This window comes from Papio anubis, chromosome 19, assembly GCF_008728515.1.
Source record: "Papio anubis isolate 15944 chromosome 19, Panubis1.0, whole genome shotgun sequence".
NCBI lineage: Eukaryota > Metazoa > Chordata > Mammalia > Primates > Cercopithecidae > Papio > Papio anubis.
The window spans coordinates 49,407,431-49,434,978 of record NC_044994.1 but is presented as its reverse complement, the minus strand read 5'-3'; the positions used below and the strand labels follow the sequence as shown (position 1 = coordinate 49,434,978).

Here is a 27,548-nt window from a genome sequence, read left to right as displayed (position 1 = left end):
ATGGCATCAGCACCAGTACTTCTGTCACATAGGAAGACATTTCATCTCTTAATATATGCTCACTATTCTAAGCAATTTGCAGATATCAGTTCATTTAATATACCTTAGAAGACAGGTACTTTAATTAGCCCAACTTGTAGATACAGAGAGGTAAAGTAATTTGCTGGAGGGCATACGGCTAGGGAGATACCAAGGTAAAGTGTAGGACGCATGGTAGTATGATAGGAGGGAACTGGGGGGCGGGCAGCAGCTGTTTAGGTTTGAAATGAATGTCCTCTACCAATCACCTTGGGACTTTGGGCTAGCAATGTCTAATCTGTAGACAAAGCCACAGAGTTCCATTCTAGCCTTCAGTTGCTCCTCTGATTTCTACTTTCTGAGCATAGAGCAGTCAGTAGAAAACTATGGACCCAAAGCATGCCAGAACTTAAGGGAATGGCAAAGCAAAGGGCTAAGAACTCTACTTTTAAAAAAAGTTAACAAGGACAAGAATGAAACACCATTCATTGAGAAAATCCAAGTGGTGGTAACATTTTCGTTAAGGGAGGCATTATGGGACAGTTCAAGAATTCCAACCACTTCATACCCACTGGGATGATTATACTAAAAAAATTAAAAAGAGAGAAAGAAAGAAAAAACAAGTGTTAGCGAGGTTGTAGAGAAAATGGAACTCTTGTGCACTGCTGGTGGGAAAACAATCTGGTGGTTCCTCAATAAGTTACACATGGAATTATCAGATGACCTAGAAATTCTACTCCTATGTATCTACTCAAAGAAATGAAAACAGGTGTTCAAATATTTATGCATGAATGTTTATAGCAGCTATATTCACAGGAGCCAAAAGGCAGAAACAACCCGATTGTCCATCAACAGGTAAATGGATTAACTATATGTGATATAACCATGAATGGAATGTTATTCAGCCATAAAAAGCAACAAATCACTATGATATGCCACAACATGAATGGACCTTGAAAGATATCATGTCAGTGAAGAAGCCAGTCACAAAGGACCACAGTTTGTATGGTTCTGTTTATATGAGATATGCAGAATAGGCAAATTCACAGAGACAGAAAGAAGAGTAATGGTTGCCAGGGCCTGGTGAAGTGGTAACAGGCGAGGACTGCTTACTGGGCTTGGGGCTTCCATTCAGGATGAGTTCTGTGGGGGCTAAACAGTGGTAACAGTTGCACGACACTGTGATTATATTTAATGCCACGGAATTATACACTTTAAGATGGCTACAGTGGTAAATTTCATGATATGTGTATTATACATCAAAAGGAAACAAAAGAACTCTTTGCAGGAATCAGGAGGCTGAGTTTCCAAACCAACAGTAATCTCCACCACCAACAGGATCCCCTGCCTCATCAATCCTAGTCAGTAGGTCACCACGTGTGTTTCCCACCTATTTCACTTTAGCAGCTCCTTCAGTTCATCTTCCTCTTGTAGAACTCTCTCGTCATTGCTTCCCTGGATCACCGCCACCTCCTCATGGCTGGTCTTTTACTGTGTTTAAGTAAAACCTCAATGAAGTTGATTTAAAGGCTAATATGAGTGTGGAGGAGCAATTCCCCAATTTGGCCATGTATGCTGGCCATAATCATTTCTGATCAAGTATCAAGTATTTAATATATATATCATTTTCCTTATAAACTATATTACACTATTATTAGCATGTAATACTTCATGGTATAACAAGTACAATTGGAAAACTATGTCACACCTCATTCACTGGCTCAGGGCTAAATCTCAATTGTATTAAAATTATAGAAACATGCTTCCTTTTCATTGTCCATATTCAAAACTTCACATACGGAGACCTTCGTCTATTCTTTGTCTATTAAACATGCACAATCTCTATAGAATGATCAATAAGTGCACCGAAAAAACCCCTAAAACAAAGAACAGTGACAAATCAAATTAACTGGGATCCGCACATACTTGGCAAGTTGTTTCTCGGCATCGGCACAAAGTTCCAGAAGCCCCATCAGAACAGCGGATACATCCATGTAAGGCTCCCAAACGGTGAACCCGCGTCCAATCAGATCAATGGCTGTTCTTCGGATAGTGCTGTGTGGAGGAAGTTTGGGGCTTGGAGGCTGTAGCAGAAGAAACGTCAGTGCCTTGCCTGAAATGACAGAATACAATGCAGAGCATTAAGGGAATTTTACTTTTGTAATATTTTCTTTTGAAGCATACTTTCCAAATACAATCCATTTTTGATTTTTTTTTAACTGAAAAAGGTTTTGAACCTCAAGACTACACAAGATCTTAAATAAATGGTTTGCTCAGCCACATTCTTTGAAAAGTTAGGCTATATTATTTCATACCATATTCTAAAGTGTTTTAATTACATATTATATGTAAATGGGTATATATAATTTCAAAACATATCAATGATCTTAAATTCCAAACAATGTTTCCCCCTAACTCAGGGTTCTACAAAATGGAGATGGTTTCAAATAATGTAATACGGTATTTCCTAACCTTTCTTCTGCATCTAACACAGTTCATATGTAAAATACTCCGCCTCATAACACCTCTCATTACAGGCACATTGCAATGAAGGATGGAGAACGTAGAACACGTAGTTTGAAAAAGCTTCCCTCCTAAAGCATCTATTTTCCTCTATATTCTGGTGTATGTACTGATATAGTACAATTATGTCAAGGGTGTGGTAAGTTCTTCACATGATTTTGCTAAACATGTTAATAGTTCAGTATTATTTCTAAATCTGATGAGATGACCTAGATCTTAATAATAAACAGGTATTCCTTTATGTTGAGGATGAGGCTGACAATTTGTATACTTACGTCTAATGGCTATTAAGCCACAACACTTCATCTACTTCAGAAGGCATTTTGAGATTTAAAAAAGAAAAACAGCAGGGGTTATGAAAAGCAAGTTGTAATTTAGAAGAGTTTTTGTTTGTTTGTTTTTTGAGAGAAGAAAGAAAACAGTTCCTAAGTCACAGAACAGTACAGCATACTGATTAAGAGGAACACATGCTTCAGGTTTAAGACAGGAAATTAACCATGGTTCCGTAACTCACTGGGGGCAGGCCTAGGAAGGTACTCACTGAGCCTGACTTTTCTCACACTATAGTGCTTAGTCTGAATACCTATTAAACATGGCTCTTTTCTAAATGAAGAAAATGGCACATAAACTTTAGTACATCATATCCAACCAACAAAAGCATATCATAATTTTATTTATTTATTTATTTATTTTTGAGACGGAGTCTCGCGCTGTGTCACCCAGGGGCTGGAGTGCAGTGGCGCCGATTCGCTCACTGCAGCCCTGGCCTCCCCAGGTTCAGGCTATCTTCCTGCCTCAGCCCAGTAGCTGGGACTACAGGTGGCCCGCCACTCACTCGCTAGTTTTTTGTATTTTTAGTAGAGACGGGTTTCACCATGTTAGCCAGGATGGTCTCGACTTCCTGATCTTGATCCTCACTACCGGGCCTCCCAAAGTGCTGGGATTACAGGCTTGAGCCACCGCGCCCGGCTATCATAATTTTTATATTATAGTCAATTGTTAAATGAGAAGGGATTGAAATGGAAAGGAAGAGAAGGGAAGAGTATTGTAAAGCCAGGATAAGAGTCAGTGGATACACTGAAAAGTAGTGATTCTGAATTTCTTCTCAGTCACGGAACCCTTCAAGAATGAAAGCCATCAGTCCTTTCCCCAGGAAACTACACACACAGTCATACCCATCAAATTCTGCAGAAGAATGTCAAGGCGGCCATAGATTGTGGGTTAACAATTCCTGCAGTTAAACTAAACAACATCCCAAAATTCATACTTCATATGTGTATTTGTAAATGTTACTCTTGTATTTAACCATATAATTATAATATATAAAGCTTCACGTTTTACTTTTGGATCAGAAAAACAATAAACTCCTTTAAAAAAGGTAACACACAGTTTTCTAGTTTCTGCCAGCACATACATGTCCTTTTATCACATGAAATGCTCCTATTTTTAAATACAAGCATTTCCCTTTTCCTCAGTAAGTCTGTCAATTCTTTGAGGGTAGTAACTGTGTTTCACATAACCCTGCATCTTCTAAACCACCAACCACAGTGCTTTGCACACATTATTTACATAAATGAAAAACAGGTCTGCCTTTACTGTCAGAATATTTCCAATACAGCTCCCTGCCCCAGTTTGTCAGAATGATATTTCAAAATGTCTAGAAATCTACCATTTTCCTGTTTATTTTTTAGTTCTTGGAAGTCATAAGAGCTACAGAACAACTCCAACTGCTATTCTCTGCAGACATCCTGAAACACCAGCAGCCATGGCTTCCACTCTAAGCAATAATGCTCCCTGGAGCTGCATCCTTGCTAAGTAATACCGCAAAAGGAGGTAAATCCTAAGTACAATGTTTTACAGCATTTCAGTCATCAATTTCCTTAGTGGCACTTTACCATTTTTGTATTCGTTATAGATGGGAGCATACAGGCAACACTAGGGACCTCACTGATTCCTAAGGGCCTCTGTGTTGGGAGCTCTGGAGGAAGTTTCCTCACCACTCTGGACAATTTTGTCCTGAGAGTGAAAATACACACTAAGTGGTCAATATCATGATATTTTCCAGCACTGTTCTGACAAAGTGGGAAGGACAGCATAGGGGAACTGATCACTTGCACTTGGATGAAATGACAGAAAAGCGTTCTCCCTTTCTGCCTCCTTTCAGAAGACCCTGGCTCTACAAGGGCCACAAGAGTGCCTGCTGCTCCTCTGTCAAGCATGGCCTCGCTGTGAGAATGCGTGGCTCAGCAGAAAACACAGGGTCTCTAGAGCACCACTGTACCTTCTCTTAAATCATTTTCTATTTCACTCAACGATCTCATAAGTAAAATTCCCCTACAGCATCTCTCCTTCTTTAGTTCAAATTATAGTCTCCAAGTAACATAAAGATCCCTACGGTTTTGGCAGGGCAGTTTTTACAGCTCTGGCAGGCCACGTGAGGGCATTAAAAGCAGAGAGGAAAATGGGCTACTCTACACACAAATTTCAAATCTACTGGTAGGAATATGATGTTTTCTCTTTTTCAGGGAGCTGTTTTGGAATTACGAAGATGTACAAATGTTAAAACTCCCTATCTATTTCGGACAACTTTTCCCAAACAAAACATGTAAATAATAGTGTGAAAAAGGATTTTCAAGTTAAACCTTTAGATTTCTAGCCCTGGTGATTAATAGGAAGCATATTACTTTTCTGCTACTAGCAGTAATGACAATGATGTTCTGAAGGAATAATCTGGGATGCCTATGACTTCAAACTTCTTAATCATCTATTTTTTATACTAATATTAAGAAACCAGCCTTTAAAAAATATTATATAATAGAAAGATACAGATAAATTTATTCCTTTCTTAACTTTTATTGTTTCCTCCAATTTAGGGATTTTCTACTTTATAATTCCATATGACATAGGTTCTCTCAACATGGATCAAAGAGGATCAAATGCTGAAATCAAGATAATGATAGTGTCTTCCCTCTTGATAAAGTCTTAAGACAGAATTTTATGAATTTTGCCTCCCATAATTTTTCTTAACTGGTTGGTATTGAGTAAAAATTGTATATTTTAATCTGTATAAGATAGAATCTAACTTTGTAGAAAATAAATATTTCCTTATTTTATATAAATGGACCACTATTCCACAGTATCTCATTGAAAAGGCAAGGTGGGGAATGATGCTACCATTGACCATTATCGCCAATCCCTTCTTCTTAAAGGTTCTCCAGTGACGGTTTTAAAAAGTTCAGCTAACTGGCCTGGCATTCAGTCAAGGATTTTCGCATTTGGTGCCAACCCATCGACTCAAATATTCATGTAATACCTGTGAACTGCATATTGCTACACTCTACTACATGCTAGGAAAAAAAGGGAGAATAAGACTCAGTTCTTTCCACTAAGGAAATTCAATCTAATTCAGGAGCAGGAGCAAACAGGCAATTTAAATATATTGGGAATTGTGTTATAATTTTTATAAGCACAAGATAACAAGACAGAGCTTAACAGAGGCACTTAGCCTCATCTTGGGGGGTACAAGAAGGTTTCCAGAAGAAGGTGATCTTTATGCCACAACCTTAAAAATAAGTAGGAATTAGCCACTTAAAGGAGAAGGGAAAGAAAACATTCCAGGCAGAGGAAAGAGCGTATGTAAAGACCAGGAAATAAGAGAGAACATGGCAAGATCACAGGGTTACATGTAGTACAGCATGGCTAGAAACTGTGTGTACGTATGGTTGGGGAAAGGGTAAATGGGTGAAGGGGAGAAGAAGGCAGGGGGGATGAAGTATAACAGTGAAACAAAAGGCAAGACAGGTTATTACAGCTCCAGGACAAAGGGCCCTATATGCCACGCTAAGGAGTTTGTTTATTCCGGTGATAATAAGAAACCATTACAAAGTTTTAAGCAAAGGAGAGATTTGATCACATTTTGTTTTAAAAAGATCAATATTTGAGGTGTCATGTGATTAGAAAAGGGCAAGTGCCGGCCGGGCACGGTGGCTCATGCCTGTAATCCCAGCACTTTGGGAGGCCGAGGTGGGTGGATCATGAGGTCAGGAGATCAAGACCATCCTGGCTAACATGGTGAAACCCTGTCTCTATTAAAAATACAAAAAAATTAGCCGGGTGTGGTGGCGGGCACCTGTAGTCCCAGCTACTTGGGAGATTGAGGCAGGAGAATGGCGTGAACCCAGCAGGCGGAGCTTGCAGTGAGCTGAGATCGCGTCACTGCACTCCAGCCAGGGCAACAGAGCAACAGAGGAAGACTCCGTCTCAAAAAAAAAAAAAAAAAAAAAGACAAGAAAAGAAAAGAGCAAGTGCCCTTTTTATTCTGATCTTCTCATCCCCAGTCAAATGGGATTAATTAGAATCAAAGAATTTCTGAATGGAAAGACCTTTAGAAAAATCTGGCATATTTCTATGTTCTATGAGATAACAGAACCATAGAGGACAAGTGGTTAGGTGTAGCTCTGGGTAAGGAGTTGAGTCTCTGTGGCCCCGACAATGTGTAATAACCAGTATACAACTTATATCTTTGCGACCATGTTGCATTCATGACACTTCCAACTATGGATTCAGAACTATATCTACAACCAATCTCAAGTCCACTTTCTCCTCCTTCTGAAATAATTTCGGCTGCTGTTACGAGCATCTCCCCAAAACAGAAGATTAAGTAATGTTTTATCTTTTCTTAAACAATGAGTTTTTGTCACTGAAGCAACACATAACAATACCAAGGTTCCTATAATTGTCTTCACTCTAACTTAGTTGCATCATGGCCACAAAATGGTTAATTCCACATCCAGCACAGCATCCACTTCCCAGGCAGGAAGTGGGAGAAGGGTGAAGGACAAAAGGACATGTGTCAGTTAAGTCTAGCTCCTTTTAAAGTCTAATTACATATTTCATTGGCCAGAATTATACCACATAATAATTCCCTACTTTCAAGGGAGCATGGGAAATGCAGTCTGTCAGCTGGACATATTGCCACTTTCAACAAAACTGAGGCTTTGTGACCTGGAAGGGAAGAATTGTACAGGGTAGGTAGCTACCAATTTCTACTGCATCTTCCCTGCTTATGTTAGAATGAAATTCTTCCTTTTAATATGGCAATTACTGTGCACACACTGAACAAACACAAATATACTATCTTTTGGCGTTTATTCTATTGCTTAAAGCTATTTTTATTTATTTACTAATTTACCTTTCATACTTGCTAAATAGGTAAGTTCCTTGGGCCAAATGAGATTCAAGAAAAATACTTTTATGTTAGACCTAAGGCTTAGCACAGTGCTTTCTACTCAATAAGAACTTAATATATAATTGTTGCTTTGGTAAATGTTGAAAATTACTTTATACCATATGTGCCTAGCACGGTCAAAATTATGCACACGTCAGAAATTTCCAAGAGTCTGCTACAAACTTGTTTTGAACAATGGCAAAGTTTCCACAGTTATATGGTGAAATATGAAAAATATAAACAATGTACTAAGTCTTTTTCCTAAAGTTATATTTATTCAATGTAAAGGAGTGCTTATTCTGAGATACGGTCTTACTATTTTGGTGAGGTTATATTCTTACTACTGTTTTTGGTGAATATATTTTTTTAATAGAGTGGTATTCTCTAATGTTTATAAAAAACAAAATTAAAAAATTGAAATAGTACTAATAAATGCCGTCATATTTTATTTTTAGAAATTGTACTGGTCCATGATATCCAAAAGACTGGAAATCATTGCCATTTGTAATAAATGTACTGTCCTGGGGGAACTAAAGGGCACCTTCTCTATATAAGTAACACAAGCACAAAGACCTTTTACTAGTCACTGACTCTTGATTGAGAATGTCAAGAGACTCCTAACTCAACTTGTTACAGGGTGGGATTCAGCATTATTCATGTCAATCTGGGGCCATCTTCAAGATTAAGTTATCAAATTATTCGTGTTTCTTACCTGTAAGCTAGGTGAGCAGTAGAGATACTGCAGCAGCTTTATAGTGAGAATTTAGTGTGTAACATCTCAGCACCACCCCTGTATGTCTGGCCAAATGCACAAATAAACTACTGAAATGCAGACAGACTCAGAACACTAGAGAACAAATCAAAACGAAGCAAAATCCTTTAAAAAGCAGAAAACACTTAAAATCCAGCAATGGATACATCACAATGAACTTAGACCCTCTGGCTGTTGAGAAATGAATTCTGTTGTTATGTCGTCAAGAATAATAATAGCTCATATTTTAATGCTATTAATTCATATCAAATTTTTAATTTTCTTAAGAGTCCCAACTTTAATCATACTTTTTTTTTTTTTTTAAGGTGCTATGAGGTGATATGAAAGAGCAAAGCTGCAAGAAAATATTTACACTTTGCTGTAACAGCAAAATGCTAAAAAGAAGAAAAGGATTGGGGCAAAGAGAGCAAAATAAAGCCTATGTAAGCTGTGGTTAAACAGATGACAATATTATACTATGGGTAACTTGTTGCTCTGGCAAGATGAATATTGTTCAATCATGAGCTGACCAATGACAAATGCCAATGTTGAAAACTTTTGTAGTATCTGGCTATGTATGATGGTCAGTCCTTTTAAAAGCTATAACACACACCCACACACATGCATGCACACACATTTGTTCTCTCTTATTACTTAGAATAGCTTAATGAATTCCTTTTTTGGAACATTTATTTATCCTTATCACAAAGCACAGACTCAATTTATTAACACACCCTACATTTATTGAATGCCTGTTATAGGAAAACACATCATTAACTATAAAGAAACAGAGTTACATATTTTTAGAAGCATCACGTATCATTTTTAGCATAATTTGTTTGATAAATAACACTTTCATATTGCTATTTCACTTTTTTCCTCTCTTATATTTCTAGAACAAGGGTAGGGACTGCACCTGATAGTAGTACCTTCAGTTCACAGCACATACACAACAACAGACACACAGAACACGGACTTCTTTTTTTTTTTGAGATGGACTGTCACCCTGTCACCCAGCCTGGAGTGCAATGGCGCGATCTCAGCTCACTGCAACCTCCGCCTCCCGGGTTCAACGGATTCTCCTGTCTCAGACTCCCAAGTAGCTGGGATTACAGGCATGTGCCACCATGCCTGGCTAATTTTTTGTATCTTTAGTAGAGACAGGGTTTCATCATGTTGGCCAGGCTGGTCTCGAACTCCTGACCTCGTGATCCGCCTGCCTCAGCCTCCCAAAGTACTGGGATTACAGGCATGAGCCACCACGCCCGGCTAATTTTTGGTATATTTAGTAGAGATGGGGTTTCGCATGTTGGCCCGGCTAATCTTGAACTCCTGACCTTGTGATCTACCTGCCTCCGGCCTCCCAAACAGAACACGGACTTCTTTTAATCACTATAATTATTTTATTCATTTAAAACACATATACGCAGAGTAAACTGCCAGTGGGTATACTAATAGAATACCAAAGGTGCCTCACACCTTTATTTTCTTATAACCACAGATGCAACCAAGACATTAATCATGCAGATTTTTAAAAAAATAGTTTCTATTTGTGCAGAAAAGGCACAGAATAATTAAGGATTTTTAAAGTTGTAAAAAACTAGTGACATTGTTTCCAGTCTTCCATTTGTAATTTTTATTTCCTTTTTAAAATTTCTGTCTAACTTCTGGATTAAGAAAATGTGGCACATATACACCAGGGAATACTATGCAGCCATAAAAAAGGGTGAGTTCATGTCCTTTGTAGGGATATGGATGAAGCTGGAAACCATCATTCTGAGCAAACTGTCACAAGGACAGAAAACCAAACACCACATGTTCTCACTCATAGGTGAGAATTGAATAATGAGAACACTTGGACACAGGGTGGGGAACATCACACACCGGGACCTGTCGTGGGGTGGGGGAAGTGGGGAGAGAGAGCATTAGGAGATATACCTAATGTAAATGGTGAGTTAATGGGTACAGCACACCAACATGGCACACGTATACCTGTGTAACAAACCTGCACGTTGTGCACATGTACCCTAGAACTTAAAGTATAATAATAATAAAAATGGTTTAAGTTTTCCCTTGATGCTTCCCTTAAACCCGAAGACCTCATAGGAATCTGTGGTTACCTGCAGGAAGTTTCTAGAACCAGCTATCATAAGCCCTCATAAACCGCCGGTACACCCATTAGAAAACAGTGACAGGCAGTGGATTACTGAGGAGGCTGACAGGGAAATGTGGACGGATGGCACACAGGAAGCAGGAGGGGAGAAGCCCTCCATGATGAAGGGTCCTTTGCTAAAGGCAAGGGAACTTGGATTGAATGGCAACCAATGCTAACGGAAGACCATTGGCCAGAGAGAGGAGCTTTTAGGATTAGAAATTAAAACAGAGTCAAACCATGTTTACTAGGGAGAATAACATTTTCTTACTAGAATTATTACAAAACCAGAGAGTTTTAGAGAATTTTTCAAACACCCGAGGGATAATTCATGACTATTACTGCTGTCTGCTGGTAGGAAACACAAATAATTACTTTCTCAGGCTTTGGTCACTCTTAGGCTAGTCAACTGGCCTAGTTAAGACAATTTCATTCCTCATACTTAAAAGGAAATCATGAATGAAGAAATAGCCACTGCCGGTTGCTGGATCTGAATAGTGAAGAAGGGGGAAAAGATCATATTTAAAAAATACTTTAATTAATAGCTCAATTACAACCAAATTCCTATGGGAGAACATATTATATGCACTTTAAACCAAATGAATTTATGATGATTTATGCCATTACAATGAGTGCAAAATGAATTAATAATGATTGGCCACTTATTTCAAAGTGTAACCAAGTGAATGAAGCCTTTTCTCACTTGCTAACGTCCATCAAAGAACAAGGATGGCAGAGTGCCATCCAGAATTCTATTCCTTTGCTTTATACACATCTTAACTTAATCAAAAATAATTCCAAGATGCCCATTATTTATGAATATGGAATAATTAAGAAATATTTCTATAACTAGAAGCTTTGTGTTAATGCAATTATTAAAAATTGCTTTCAAACTTTTTATATCCTGTACTGCATAAAAATAAGTCATTTCTTTTAATAGAAAGCATAAAATAACTGTTAAATTAAGAAATTAATAAAAATATTTTAAATTCATTAACATCAGTTTAATCAAAATAGTCTTCAAAGTAGTTAGCTATTTCCTGTCCTATAATCAGAAGAGTATAAAATCCAAATTCTCTTTGATTTAAAGCACTTTTTTCTTATCTACTGAATTTCAAATTAACTAAGTTGTGTCATGTAGGGAAATGTAATCTCATTTTGCTTTCGGTATAATGTATTTTGGATGGCAGACCAAAATAGGAGATTGTCTTAGCTTCCTATAAATAAGCAAAAGGATGCTACATAATGCATGTAGCCTTCTTCTACCTAGGGAAGGTAAAACGTGCTCATTGTTCAATGGTCAGGGCACCAGCAATAAAGAAGTAAATAACAGAAACAGATGTTTATGAGGTCAAAGAGGTGGGTGTTAAAAAAATCCATTAATCTACTAAATCTTTAATTGAATAGTCCGAACACTTCTATATCCCCTTCCCAAAAGAGGGAGGACTATTGAATGGCATGAGTGAAAGAGATGGAGGGAGGGAGGGAAGGAGGGAGGGAGACAGACAAGAGAACAGCCGGGTTTCAGTTCTAGCTTGAGCACCTATTAGCTGAATGATCCTATTATTCATTTCGTATTTACTGACTGCCTGCTGTGTACCAGGCCCTATTTTAAGTGCAGATTTACAAAAGTCTATGCTCTTCTGAAGCTTACTTTCTAGTCGGGACATGCAAACCAAATAAACAAATATATCAAGTGGCACTAAGTACTGTGAAGGAAAATAAAGCAGAGTAAGATCCTGGAAAGTGACAGACAGGGAAGGACTCTGCAGAAGGTGACATTTGAACAAAGACTTGAGTGAGATGAAAGAGAACCATGTGAGTATCTGTGAGAGAAGCACGAAGGGCCCTGAGGCAGGAGCCTGCCTGGGATCTCTGAGGGACAGCAAAACATCCAGTGTGGCCGGATGGCAGTGAACAAGGCAGAGACTGGTAGGACATGAAGTCACAGAGGTAGCTGTGGGATGGATCATGCTGGGTCTTGTAAATGTGGGGTTTTATTCTAAGTGTCATGAGAAACTTGTGGAAGGTTATGTGGAGGGCAGCGATGCAGACTGCTTTCAACTTGAAAGCAGCTGGGTCCTGTGTACGGAATAGACTGTAGTGGGGCAAGAGTAAAATTAGGGAGGCCTACTGAGAGGCTCCCAGTGGTTCAGGCAAGACAGAATGCTGGGCTGGACTATAACAGTAGTCATGGAGTAGTGAGAACTGTCCGAATTGTGGATTTTTAATTTTATTGTTTTGGGACAGGGTCTCACTTTGTCACCCAGGCTGCAATGCAGTGGTGCGATCACAGCTCACTGTAGCCTATACCTCCCGGGACTCACATGATCCTCCCACCTTAGCTTCCTGAGTACCTGGGACTAAAGGTGCACACCACCACACCCGGCTAATGTTTATTTTTTTGTAGAGATGGGGTCTCACTCTGTTGCCAGGCTGGCCTCAAACTCCTGGGCTTGAGTGATCCTCCCCCCTAAGCCTCCCAAAGTGCTTGGATTACAGTCATGAGTCACTGTTTCTGGTCTGAATTCTAGATTAAAAACTTTTTTTTTTTAAAGATAGAGTGGACAGGATTAACTTAGGGATTAGATGTAGTCATGACAGAAAGAGAGGAAGTATGATTCCAAAAAATTGAACATAAACAATTAGGTGAATGGTGGTGACATTTAGTAAAACAATAAGAGAGAAGAAGAGTTTCTTTTTGTTGTTGTTTTGAAGCAAGGGACAGTTATCCAAAGTTTAGTTTTGGGACATTTCAAACTTTAGATACATATCAAACATTTAAGGGTGGGTGTCCGCTAAGTCACTGGATACACAAATCTGGAGACCAATATAGAAACCAGCACTAGAATTAAAATGAGGCTGGGTACAGTGGCTCATGCTTGTAATCCCAGCTGTCAGGCCTCTGAGCCCAAGCCAAGCCATCGCATCCCCTGTGACTTGCACCTATACGCCCAGATGGCCTGAAGTAACTGAAGAATCACGAAAGTGAAAATGCCCTGCCCCGCCTTAACTGATGACATTCCACCACAAAAGAAGTGAAAATGGCCGGTCCTTGCCTTAAGCGATGACATTATCTTGTGAAATTCCTTTTCCTGGCTCATCCTGGCTCTAAAAGCTCCCCCACTGAGCAGCTTGTGACCCCCCACTCCTGCCCTCCAGAGAGCAACCCCCCTTTGACTGCAATTTTCCTTTACCTACCCAAATCCTATAAAACGGCCCCACCCTTATCTCCCTTTGCTGACTCAGCCCGCCTGCACCCAGGTGAAATAAATAGCCATGTTGCTCACACAAAGCCTGTTTGGTGGTCCCTTCACACGGACACGCATGACACCAGCACTTCAAGAGCCTGAGGTGAGAGGATCGTTTGAGCTCAGGCAAACAAGACCAGCCTGGGCAACAAAGTGAGACCCTGTCTCTACAAAATATTCTTTAAAAAAATTAGGCATGGTGTGTGTAACTGCAGTCCCAGCTACCTGGGAGGCTGAGGTAAGAGGATCCCTTGAGCCCAGGAGGTAGAGGCTACAGTGAGCTATGATTGCACCACTGCACTCCAGCCTGGGTGACAGAGTGAGACCGTTTCCAAAAAAAAAAAAAAATTAAAATTAAAAAATACATGTACAGATGACTCAGAGGCCATGGAACTGGATGTGATACCTAGAGAATTAATGTAGATACTGAAGAACTTCTATAGGTTGAAAAGCAATGTCAAGACTGAGTACAAGTGGCCAATGAGGTGGCTGAAAAACAGGAGATGATGTCACTGAAACCAAGTGAAGAAAGTGTCAAGGTTTAACATAGTTGGAATTATCATATGCTACCCAGAGCCTGAGACAAGGGCTGAGAATCACTTATTGGATTTGGCAATTTAGAAGCCACTGGTTACCTCATGAAAAGATTTTAGTGGAGTGAAAGGCAGGAAAACCTGGTTGAAGCAAATTCAGGAAAGAATGGTAGCTGAGAAAGCAGACAAGGTAAATTTAGTCAGAGATGTACATAATTATTCAGCTCTCCTGTGACAATGATTTCTTACGGCTACTGACAATTTGGTGTCATATATATATCTCTCTCTCTCCAGTGAGCTCAATTCAGAGATCGCTCATTAATAATGATGTTAATCTTGGTGTTCATGTAACCTTCCATAGCAAGAGAACGGTAGATGAAATGGGTCTGAGTGTCTCTGGTTTATGTGACACGGATTTCTCACTAAAAATAAAGTAGCAGTCCATGTTCTATCCATTGCTTCTACCAGCCTCGTCTGGGCCTGATCGCCTCCAGGAATCAACCAATCAGAGTGAGTCTCTGGCCTTCCCAGGGATAAAACTCACCTAACACTCCAGCTTCACTCACTCACTTCTGATTTCTACAGGAATGCATCTTCACCCTTTCTGGTCGCCCATACACCATTAAACATCCGTGAAGCGGGGCTTGCCAAATAGATTCCAGGGTTCTGATGGTGTCGATGTATCTCCCCAAAGTAATTAACTTACCACTCAAAGGCTCATGCTCAGTTTTTTATCCATTTGCACCAACGTAGAGAGTTAGAAATTAAAGTATTATTAAACAGTACATAAAACCCAAACAATGACATTCTCCAAAGAAATGCCATTAATGTCAACCAAAAATATGGCAAGAAACTGAAAAGAACTATTTCATTATAACTTCATAATTGTCTCTTCTTTTAAATAAGTCACATAAGCTAATTAAGTGAGCTATCATTACAAGATAAATCTCAAAGTAATTTTATAGGTAGTCCAGTGGAGATTAAAATCATATGAAAAATTACTTGACCTCTTTTCTAATAACCACAGAAAGGATTCAACTGGAACAAGGAATTGCTGAGTGTTAACCCTTTAGGAATACATACTCAAAGGCCCCAGATAAGTATGCCTTTGGTGGACACTAAATACTCAGTACACTGTGATATGGATACTAGAGTAAGTGTAGGAGAAATAAATTCAGAATTGTTTTACATGTTGGTAAATGGACAAATACTGACATTCTCAATACAAGCACTTTAAATGTTTCCTTTCCACACATTTATTTTATTGAAATTGAGTAAGGGGGAAAAAAGATGAGCAAACAAAAGTCACTCTGCTGCCCGTTTCTCAGTCTGGACATCTTTGTTTAAGCTTTGACTTGGCTTAAATGAACGAATTAATATTGACAAAAACATCAACTAAGCTAATGAGTTGTTAGTTAAGGCAATAAACATGTCACATTAGAGTCAGCGCAGTAAAGAGGTAATTAGCCCTGGAAAAGCCCTGCTGATTGGAGCTGTTGAGATCCTCTGCTCTTAACCTTTGAGTCCATTATCTAACCCAGGAGTGGTGGCTATGTTAATGGGAACTTGCCAGTAAACAGCAGCCTGACTATAGGCAGCAAGCCCGCACTCAGAATTCTGGGATGAAAGGGGTGCTGGTGTGTTTACAAGACAGCCCTCAACAAAGCTCCATGAAAATCTGCAATAGGGCTCTTTCTGGAAGCTGTGTCAATGTCAAACAAAGACAGAAGGCAAATATATTTCCAAAGAAATATTTTTTAACAAAAGGATATACAGTAATTTTTAAGTAACAGAAAATGATAAAGGAAAAGTCACGTCAATCACAAAATACTCTCCCTTCTACAAATAAGGATGCGCTGATCCTTTCAAGATAAAGCACAAGATACTATAATAGGAATTCTCAACTATCTGAGCTATAGAAGAGAAACTGAAATCACAGACAATTAAAAATCTTGGATAATTTACATTCATTTAAGACAAAAAAGAAGCATAACATGATACTGCACTTCTATGTTTATTGAGATTACCCTTTAGAGCAGCTTGCTTTACGAAATCTGGGTGTTTTTGGAACGTCTCACTAATTTTACTGTTTTGGCTTTTAGGACAATTACAACCAGCATTTCAGAGTCTATGTTGAAAAAAAATTAAATGCTTGGAGAAAAATCACAAATAGCCGGACAAAAATCTGTATAGGAGTTAAAAGACACCAAAGATACCATGACTAAAACTTCCATTCTCTACATTAGCGGGCCATTTCTGAAACAGAGTGAAAGACCAATTGGAGAGTACCATTTGAGTTTGCATAATCTTCATATCAACTTCCCCCAAAATTATCAAATACATGCTAAGTTTTTACATTGCTTCTACTATCATATATTCATATCTATAGAAGCTACTAACATGTATGACAGACTGAGATTACATTATCAAGAAATATTTATTTTTTCTTTGGAACTTGTTTATCTTTTGAGCTTAAACAAACATGTCATGAATTTATAACACTACAATCCTGTTCACTTTTGAACATTTTAATATTTTTATGCAATTTTCTTTTATAAAGGAAGAAAATATTCCATCCTACATTTGTTATTATTTGTGTTTGAAGAAAGAAATTGTCAGATATGCAGCTGTTGCCGCTACTGCCATGTACATACATATGGTAGGGTGTGTGTGTGTATGTCTGGATGTTAAAGGGGGAGAAACAATGGGACATTTACTATACAATAAATCAATATGTGCTATCTTTTTTCAGGCTGAGTAATTTCAAAAGGGACAGGAAGCAATTAGTTGCCTCACAGCTTATTGGCTAGTGTATGGTTTTGATATTTTCTAAATTTTCCCTCAAATATAGCTCCTCTTTTATTAAATTTGCAAAATAGCAGCAAATGGCTTAGTTTTCATTAGTTAATTGTTCTATATAATCAAATTTAGAATGAAAAGCACTATAACACCATCTTCATTTTTAATAAAAGGTGAAAGAATACTGTAAACCAAAATAAGAAATAGTAATATATTTTTCTGTTATTCTATTGTCATTGACAGCTAAGCATAACCTAAAATAACATAATACAGCATTCACTTCTTATGTTATATATAAAAATATATAAAAATGTCCGAATACTTCAGAATTGTCTAGGAGCAATAAAGAAAAATAAGGCCGTCAAAATATTTTTCAGACTTTACAATTATGTATGAGTTTAACTTGCTATAATTATTTCTATAGTAATTTCATGTCTAGGCAGTATATCATAGAACAATATCTTTTCCTTTACTCCAACATACCTGAAGAATATGACATTACCAAACCATGTTTTAAAATGGCAAAATGTTCCAAAACTGGAGGGAGTATAATTTTTTAAAGTCCTCCAGATGATCCAGACATATTCCCTCACTCCACATCCTGCCCCTGCCCCTTTCCACATAGGAGCCAAATGCTACCCTTCTTTCTCTCTCCAGTGACTACAAATTTATGGATGGTAGGAGAGAGCTATTAAGACCTGGGTTCTAATCCCAAGCTTAATATTTGGTAACTGCTTGATCTGGGGTAACAAACTGGGTATAAGTTTCCTCATTCAATGAGATAAAATGAGACAGAGGTAAGACCTATTCTTGAGCTGACAGGAGTAAAAATAACACAGGGTAGCCTCTTGATATATCATATGCCTCTCCCTCCATACTCCTGTATATATGTACAGATAAACGGTTCCTTAGTTACTTTCTTCAATCACAGACATTTATCTGGAAATCAGACTTGAAAATGGACTATTTATTAAAAAGGAAAACTTACTGGACTCCAATCCTTTAAAAATACTATAAAGCATGTTATCAAACTAAGAAAAAATAGTGCAACGATTAAATGATGGGAAGAAAAGACAGAAGAAAGGAAAATTTATTTGCTGACTGACTGGTAGGTGGCAGTCCACTTAGTAGGTCCTGTGCTGGGTGTTTACGTGTAGTATTTCATTCATTTCTGAAAACAGACTTGTGAGGGAGATGAGACTAGTTTCAATTTTGAATATGAGAAAAATTACTTCTCAAAAACCTTCAATAACTTATTCTAGATTATACTGTTTGAATTGCCAAAATAAAGTTGACCTGACTTGACAGCCTCTGATTATTATATTATATACAATACTTGTTTAAAAGTAATAGTCTATGTCATATTCCACATTTAGGATGCTCTCTGGAAAGGAATTTTATGTTTAATATTGCAAAGGAAATGCACCATACTGTTTTCTCCAGATGGATCCCAGCAATATAAACTGGGTTCGTAATCAAAGAAGTGCTGAATCATTTTAACATGTGTGAAAAGTGAAAAGCCTGACTGGCAGTTTCCCAAGGATGGCAGAAATTAATCTGAATGATCAACATATATTAGCACATAAAAATAAGTCAGAGAAAGGCAAACAAATATTCCAAAAACTGGCTTCCCAACCTTTGCCCTGTTAACTCTGGCCTAGTTAAATAGAGCTAGCAATGCTATTTTTCTTCCTCTCGAAGTCTGTGGAAGGTGAATCAAATGTGAAAGCAAGATCAATTCTGTTCTAAGACAGTAAATGAGCTTAAGATCAGACCTGTTTCAGTTTATGGAGAGAATCTAACTATACGAGCTTAAATGCATGTTTATAGAACTACATTACAGAGGCAGAAGAAAAGAGAATACACTCCTGCCTGCACTGACAAACAAATGTTATGGCTATTGATAGTGCCAAAAAGCCATTCAGTCCCACCTACCACATCCGCATATAGAGCTGCTATGTTCTGCATGTTTGTAGCCTCCCAAAATCATATGTTGAAACGTAACCCCTAAGGTGATGGTATTAAGAAGTGGTGGTCCTGGGCACTAATGAGATTAGGGCCTTTATAAAAGAAGCCTGAGGGAGCTTGTTCACCCTTTCCACCATGTGGGGACTCTCAGGAAGAAGGCACCATTGATGAGGAACGGGCCCTCACCAGATACTGAATCCACTAGAGCCTTCACCTTGGACTTTCTAGCCTTCAGAACTGCTGAGCAATACATTCCGGTTTTTTAATAAATTACCGAGCCTAAGGTATTTTGTTATAGCAGTCCAAGTAGACGAAGATAATAGCTAAAGATTACGACAAAATATTTTCATGCCTATTTTATAAAAGTCAAGAGCTAGAAGGATACAACCTTATTAGGCAGATCAGAAAATTAAACCTCAAAGAGGTTATTATGATTTACTCCACACTAAAGAGCCAAGCATCACGGCATGTCCAGAATCCAAAGCTCCTGTCTCAAAAACCAGCATTCCCTCCACGGTAAGAGAAGGCGTCCATAAGAAGTGAGGTTCAAAGTCATTGTCGTTATAACTGTTACCATTTTAACCGTTTTGATCACAAGCATACCCCAATGCTTAACATACTCTCTGGCACTGAGGAAGCACTCAAAAATATTTGTGGAAGGAAAGAATTTGATTCACACTTCACTGTCAATATTTTAAGCATCTTTCAAGGTCTCAGTTCAGTTTTACTTTATTTACCAAAACAAAGGAAACAGATGGTCACCCCAGCTATTTTGTTCTTGAATCTCTGTAGCACATCTTTATACCATTAAAAAACACACAGACTTGGAAAGCTGTGGGAAAAAGAATCTTACAGATAATCTGGCCCAGAGGCTTCTAACCCTGGTTGGTATTGAGAATCACCTGATGAGCTTAATGAAAACACAAATTCTTAGCTCCACTGCAGACCTAGAGAGGCAGAACACAATCCAGTGGCATGAAGTTCACTATTCTGTGTGACAGCCAGTGCCAATCTTAGACTTTTTTCATTACGTAAAATGCAAAGATAAGCAAAAGTAGAAAGAAGTGTAGACCGGGCATGCTCATGCCTGTAATCCCAGCACTTTGGGAGGCCAAGGTGAGTGGATCATCTGAGGTGAGGAGTTTGAGACCAGCCTGGCCAATATGGTGAAACCCCGTCTCTACTAAAAATATAAATTAGCTGGGCGTGGTGGCACGTGTTTGTAATCCCAGCTACTCAGGAGGCTGAGGCAGGAGAATCACTTGAAGCTGGGAGGTGGAGGTTGCAGTGAGCCGAGATCGTGCCATTGCATTCCAGCCTGGGCAACAAGAGTGAAATTCTCTCTCTCAAAAAAAAAAAAAAAAAAAAAGAAAGAAAGAAAGTAAAAGAAAAAAGAAGCGTATAAACCTTGCTGTACACATCATCCAGATTCAACAACTTTGAACCCGTGGCTAATCTGGTTTCATCCACACTCCCATTTGCTTCCCCATCTTTAACGCCTTCTCTTGTCTCTTTCATGCCTTTTTTCTTTCCTTCACTTACTTACATCTGTCTCTTCCAATCATAATTCAAATATGTCTCCTAAATCGCTTCATCTACAGTTTGCCCCATCCCCTTTCTTGAAGAAATCAGTTCTTTTATCCCACAGAGTCTCCTCAAATCTGCATCCTGCTGATTCCATTCCTATGACAATATTTAAAGTGTTCTTCTAACCTTTGTAGTTCCTATAAACTGGTTGAACAGATTCAGTTTGAATTAGATCTGCTATGCACTTCCATCTCAGAAGCGTACAATGCCTGGTTCTCTCTTATGGTGATATTAGGAGTGATTGCCCAGGTCCATTAATATATTAGGGTGGCCAAATGATTATATTCCATCATTCCTTCATTTATTGGCTACAATATTGTTATAAAGAAGAATTTCCTTTCATCAACCACTTGATTATGCTGAGGTACATGTGTATAAAATGTACTAATTTTCAAAATAAGTTAATTCCCTAGCATCATTCAAAAATGACAATGAGGTTTATGTGATTTTTTTCCCCCAGTACCACTTTGAACTCTTGAAATGAATCAAAGTAAATTTGATAGGTTCCTATTTCAATCCACTACAGTTAGTATTGTCTTTTCATTTTGCTTATATTTGATAGAAATATAAATAGATAAATCGTTCCTGGATTCTCAGTCACGGTATGTGGAGGTGTTTTCACATTTATATATATATATAAAAAATATAGTTTCAAAATAAATATAAATAAAATTTCATGTAGTTATTACTACTAAATATAAAAGATTTTCCTTGAATTGTAAGTTCTCAGGGTACATTTGCAACTCTAAATCCACTAGAATAAAAGTAGTTAGAAGCTAAGCAGAAATCCTTATCAACATCTTCTGAAAACTGTCTATAATCACGCCAGGCACAGTGGCTCATGCCTGTAATCCCAGCACTTTGGGAGGCTGAGGTGGGCAGATCACTTGAGGCCAGGAGCTCAAGACCAGCCCGGCCAACATGGAGAAACCCCATCTCTACTAAAAATACAAAAACTAGCTGGATGTGGTGGTGCATGACTGTAGTCCCAGCAACTTGGGAGGCTGAGGCACGAGAATCTCTTGAACCCAGGAGGTGGAGGTTGAGGTGAGCCAAGATGGTGCCACTGCACTCTAACCTGGACAACAGAGCAAGACTCTGTCTCAAAACAGAATAAAACAAAATAAACAAACAGAAATTGTCTATAATCATAAAGGGAAATAATGCAATCTAGAAGTTCCTTATTGTTTCAGGTAAGATACTCCTTAAAATGTTAGGTTTAATTTTCTTCACCAAAGTCCTGCCTGTTCCCTACTCTCTAAGCCACACTTACCTTTCAATCTGTGGGACTATCTATCTACTTTCTTCTACGTTTGTAATGGCTTCGGGTCAATTTTTTGCCTGGAGAATATCTGCCCTAATAAGTAGCTGCGTCATTCCTTCTGTGGTTCTCTCACTGTTTTATAAAACAATTAAAAATTGTTAATGTTCTCTAGTTCATCTGGAGACGACCACACCACAATGATTCTGGCATTTTGAGGGAAGAAGCTAAAAAAAAGGTTAATTGAAGTTGAGTTTGCTAAGCAAGATAATGTATTCAAACATGAACTTACACATAGTCACTTAATAATCCTAAATAAGAGCAAAAGACTCTGCACACAGATTCTTTCTTTCTGTCAGGAAGAAAGTGCATTATTTATCTTGGTTTGCACATGTGGAAAGCAGGAATGGCTGCCACTCTCCACTCTGCACATGGGCAATAATTGTAAAAACCTAATAATGTCACATAAAAAAAAATCATGAGTATCCTGAAATCAAAAGGTTACAAAAACATATTGTTTCCCAAAAAGTTAGGCTATTTTTGGTACCCCAAAGTTAGGTAATTAAGTTTAAATGCAGAACATTTCTAATTAAAAACTATATTAATAGCTGAGGTTTTGAAAAATACACTGCATTAAAAATCATTACGAGGCCAGGCACAGTAGCTCACACCTGTAATCCCAGCACTTTGGGAGGCTGAGACAGGCAGATCACCTGAGGTCAGGAGTTAGAGACCAGTCTGGCTAACGTGGTGAAACCTCGTCTCTATTAAAAATACAAAAATTAGCTGGGCACAGTGGCAGGTGCCTGTAATCCCAGCTACTCGGGAGGTTGAGGCAGGAGAATCACTTGGACCCATGAGGCAGAGGTTGCAGTGAGCTGAGATCGCGCCAATGCACTCCATCCTAGGCAACAGAGCGAGACTCCATCTCAAAAAAAAATATATATATTTTGAGCATTCTTATATTTAAGATAAAGAGTTCTGCAAATTTATTCATCGACTTTAAACTAAACAATGCATTAACTAAACATTGCATTAACTGCATTTTAAAGGTTAAGCTGTGAGTTAGTAAATAAAAAGTTCTCTGAATAGCACATTGTAATTTAGCTGGATTTTGAACCACAGTAAGGTGGAATTAAACGAGGTCACAACCAAATTTTTAAAATAACTTCATTTCTGGATAACAGAACAAAATGATTGCTTATCGCCAGTGAGATGGCGAGGAATCTACTTGCAGTCCATAGTACTTTTCTTGAATCTGACAGAACACCAAATCCAACTTCCACTGAAATGGAAAATCAGCTGGGTATGGTGGCTCACATCTGTAATCCCAGCACTTTGGGAGGCTAAGGAATGCGGATCACTTGAGGTCAGGAGTTTGAGACCAGCCTGGCCAACATGGGGAAACCCTGTCTCTACTAAAAATACAAAAATTAGCCAGGCATGGTGGCACAGGCCTGTAATCCCAGCTACTCGGGAGGCTAAGGCAGGATAATCGCTTGAACCCAGGTGGCAGAGGCTGCAGTGAGCCGAGATCGCAGCACTGCACTCCAGACTGGGCGACAGGGCAAGACTCCTCAAAGTAAATAAATAAATAAATAAAAATAAAATGAAAAACAAATATATCAATTGGCTACTGTTTTATTAACGGATACTTACTATCCACAGCTCAACTCTCAAAAGAACAAGTAAATTTTACCACCAGAACGAAGATTATTAAAAATAATACTGAACTAATTACAACTTCATTCATGGAATTAAAAGACCTCAGTGAAACACCATCTTTAGAAAATATCAGAAAATAAAGACAGGCCAATAAAAGATGCAAAACCTCAACGGTTGATGAGGTACTCTCTAGTATGCTTTTAGGCAAGGTTATTATTAAGTATAAAACAAAAGCAGGTAACTACCACCCAAGGCATTAATACACAATGCTGCCAACAGGCAATCACCTTGATATTTAGGCAGGCCAATATTTATTTCAGAAAGGTTCTGAAAGAAGAACCTAGTAGGTGGTGTGTCAGGACAGCAACCACATAAGCAAATTTGAAAGAACCTGCAAAAATTTATACATTCCTAGACATAAAATGCATTTTTGAGAGAGACTGAAAAATCTGTTAACCAAAATATTTTCTATTGATACAGTGATGAGAGTCACACCTTACTTACGCTGCTGCAGTAAAAGACTGAGTCATAAGTCACTCATTACCTTTTACTTCCCTTAACATCATATTTGTCTGTCTTTTGTCCAGTTATTAACTTAAGCTCTGGCTTATGTAATTTGCTTTAATAAGCTGGGGCACTTCCAAATCCTAGCATAGTTGATAATTTACTATTAGGATGAGCCATGTGAAATAGCCAATATTTGACCATCTTTGACCCTCAGAAATGGCAATTTCATATGACACAAGTTAATATTTGATACGATAGTCCTTAATACCACTACACCTGCAACACAGGCATTCAGAGAGAAAAATCACATAAGGTTTCCATCTGTGTTTACCTGGATCGCTGTAGATACATGATTTAACGGAGATACTAAATAAGAAAGACAATAACATTTCAATCTTTGTCTAGCATTTAAAAATATTATAGCTTTTAAATAAGTATGTTATATAATTATATATACATGTCCCTATATAAATGTCCACAAAGGCAAACTCTACTTTGTTGTTACCAAAATTAACTTGATTGACAAATGATAGGTTCAGCACTATGATTTCTGGGCAATGAAAGCAGCTTGAATGACACACTGCATATAACTATGTAATATTGCTATACTTTAGAAGTAGCCACATCAATATTTTAAGACTTGTGTTATTGCCCAGAACTCTTATCTTCTCAGAAGCAGAGTGGCCTGTTCCACTCAAGCCAACTATATGCAGCTCGGGAGGTCACAGAACTGACACTGGCGACATTCTGAGCAGACTGCTTTGTGATGTGACAGTTAGTCAGATAGTGGAATTTTAAATGAGCTGGAGCTTAACAAGCCTGAAACTCTTCTCTAGCGCTTAAAAGTCCGAAGAATTCTCCACTTGCCAATAGTAGTATTCGCCCTTTAAACCATGAACACAAAGACACTAGTAAATCCTCTGCTTGCTATTTTTATTCTTTCTTTACTCCCAGAATGCTGTCCCAGTGAACTGACAACCTCAGCTAAAATGGACGGCACTCCAACATTTTACAACATATAATGCAACTATGTTGCCTTTTCTATTTTGGAGAAAATACATTGACCACTGGGACTGAGGATAAGAGATTACAGGAACCATTTCTTCAGTCTGATAAAGCACCTAGTAGCAGGCTCAGAAATCCATAGCAATTAAAAGGCAAATAAAAGTTAAATATAGAATTTGTACATCTATTGTACATTATAATCAAAGATGTGATCTTGTTAACAGATCATTAATTATTCCTTATCACTAACATCCCGGTGAAGTACTAGGTAAGCGATGGGACATTACTAGGCCATTGAAATGCAAATTTGGGGACAACAGTTGCCAGCCATCATTTATCTGTAAATGCAAAATGGAGTTAGTTGTGCTTACTCTAAATAGGTAGAATTCATTTTATGAAGCATGGCCTGGTTTTCTGTTTCAAACCTACTCCATGACTATACTGCCTAGAGATCTACCAGCTATGATAAGAGTACTTCCCAGAAAGCAACAAAATGGAGAACAATTTCTTGATTGTCCTTTCAAAACTTAAGACAATGACATTATAATAACTTGATTCAAAAATATTTATAGAGAACATAATTGCATTATTATTTTTAAAAATTTTCATAGACATGGTCTTGCTATGCCCACACTGGTGTCAAACTCCGGGCCTCAAGCAATCCTTCGGCCTCAGCCTCCCAAAGTGCTGGGATTACAGGCATGAGCCATCACGTCTAGCCCATGATTAGCATTATAAAGAAACAAGTGGATAATAAAATGTTAGTGATGTGAAAGTTTTGATTTATGAGACTGTATTAGAATTATAACAGTAAATTATTCCTTCTAGAACAGTTAGCAATTTGTAGTATCTCAGCTCTAAATCCATTGTTTACCTACTGCTTTGCAATACTGGAGCTGGACTCTGGAAACATGTCCTTTGCCAGCTGGCAGAATGTTAAACTTCATCGATAGAGGTCAATGGAGAGATCCTGCAAGGGGAAAAACACTTCCCTTCCCAAGCTGCTGTGGATGGCCTAACCCTTGGAAAATGGCAGGCTGTGTCTATAGACCAGCTTGGACCAGACCATCAGCTCTAGCCCCCATCCCTAAAGAAACTTCCAGGTTAGCACCAAGTTGCCTCCACTCACAGGCAGCGGTAGGCCACTTTGGCCAATTTCATTATCTACAAGCCCGGTGTTCCCCTAGTAGTCACTGACTCTTTAAAGAAGTCTAATCTTAGCCTTGGAGGAGGGCCTCTCTGAGTCCTGAGCCCCTTTACTATCCACTCTTCCTCACCCTAGATGAGGTAGTAGCTGATATTTTGCACGTGGTATCTCTGGACCCCCGAGTCTCTTTTTACCTGTTTTAGTAGTTAATCATTTTCTACTAGTGAGAACCTCTTTATATTAAACTTCCCCTGTCTAGGTAACTGATGTGGTTTCTGTTTCCTGACTGATTTACCTCCCTTCCTCTCCATCTCACTTCAAGAATCAATGGGACCCAACATTATACTAAAGTAACTGCTTTTACTTCTCTGGCTTGGAGACTACTATATAGCTTTAATAGTCTTCTAGAAAATTCTACTTTCTCTTTTCTTTACAAAATCATGAAGTAGTACAATTCAGTTACTGCAAAAGTTCTCCAAAGTGTCCATCCCATCTATTCTATAGATGACAAGATAAAATTTCTCTGATAACAGTGAAAATTTACTAAAATGCTTAAATCAAAATGCCATTAACAAATTAAATATATATATATATATTTTCACTGTTATCAGAGAAATTTTATCTTGTCATCTATAGAATAGATGGGATGGACACTTTGGAGATATATATATATATATATCTCTATATATATATCTCCAGTGAGCTTAATTCAGAGGTCACTTATTAATCATGATGTTACTCTTATTTGCTTAAAGGAGAGAATCTACAGGTTTGGAGCATAAATCACACAGTCATCCCTTAGGCACACATACATAATGCAAAACTTTAAAGCATATATTGAATTCTTAGAGATTATTTCTAAAGTCACTTGTTTATCAATGTGCCAGCACTTTGTCAATGGAAATATAAAACTCCTTTATTCTTACAGCTTATATGATGATCAGAAATTGTTAACACAAAAAGCATTTATTTCTTACACATTAGATATAGTCAAGATTAGTTTCAGGCTTGTACAGTTCAGAATGATTTTTTTTAAAACAATAAAGTACAAAACTAAAGGTAACAAATGAAAAGTATGCTGTACTGGGATCTAATTCCCATGGGTAGCTTTCCTTACCATGGGCTCAAGGAAAAACAACAATTAATTGCAGTGG

General features: G+C 38.1%; 1 protein-coding gene across 5 annotated transcripts in view; it reads right to left on the bottom strand.

Moving 5' to 3' along the window:
- WDR7 (WD repeat domain 7) overlaps positions 1-27,548 on the bottom strand; it is a 405,254-nt gene that overhangs the window by 104,307 nt on the left and 273,399 nt on the right. For all 5 annotated transcript variants that reach the window (XM_009192785.4, XM_009192787.4, XM_003914404.3 and 2 more), the window contains one exon: positions 1,945-2,131. In XM_009192785.4, coding sequence (XP_009191049.1) covers positions 1,945-2,131 — 187 coding nt within the window. The remainder of the gene's footprint in view (positions 1-1,944; positions 2,132-27,548) is intronic.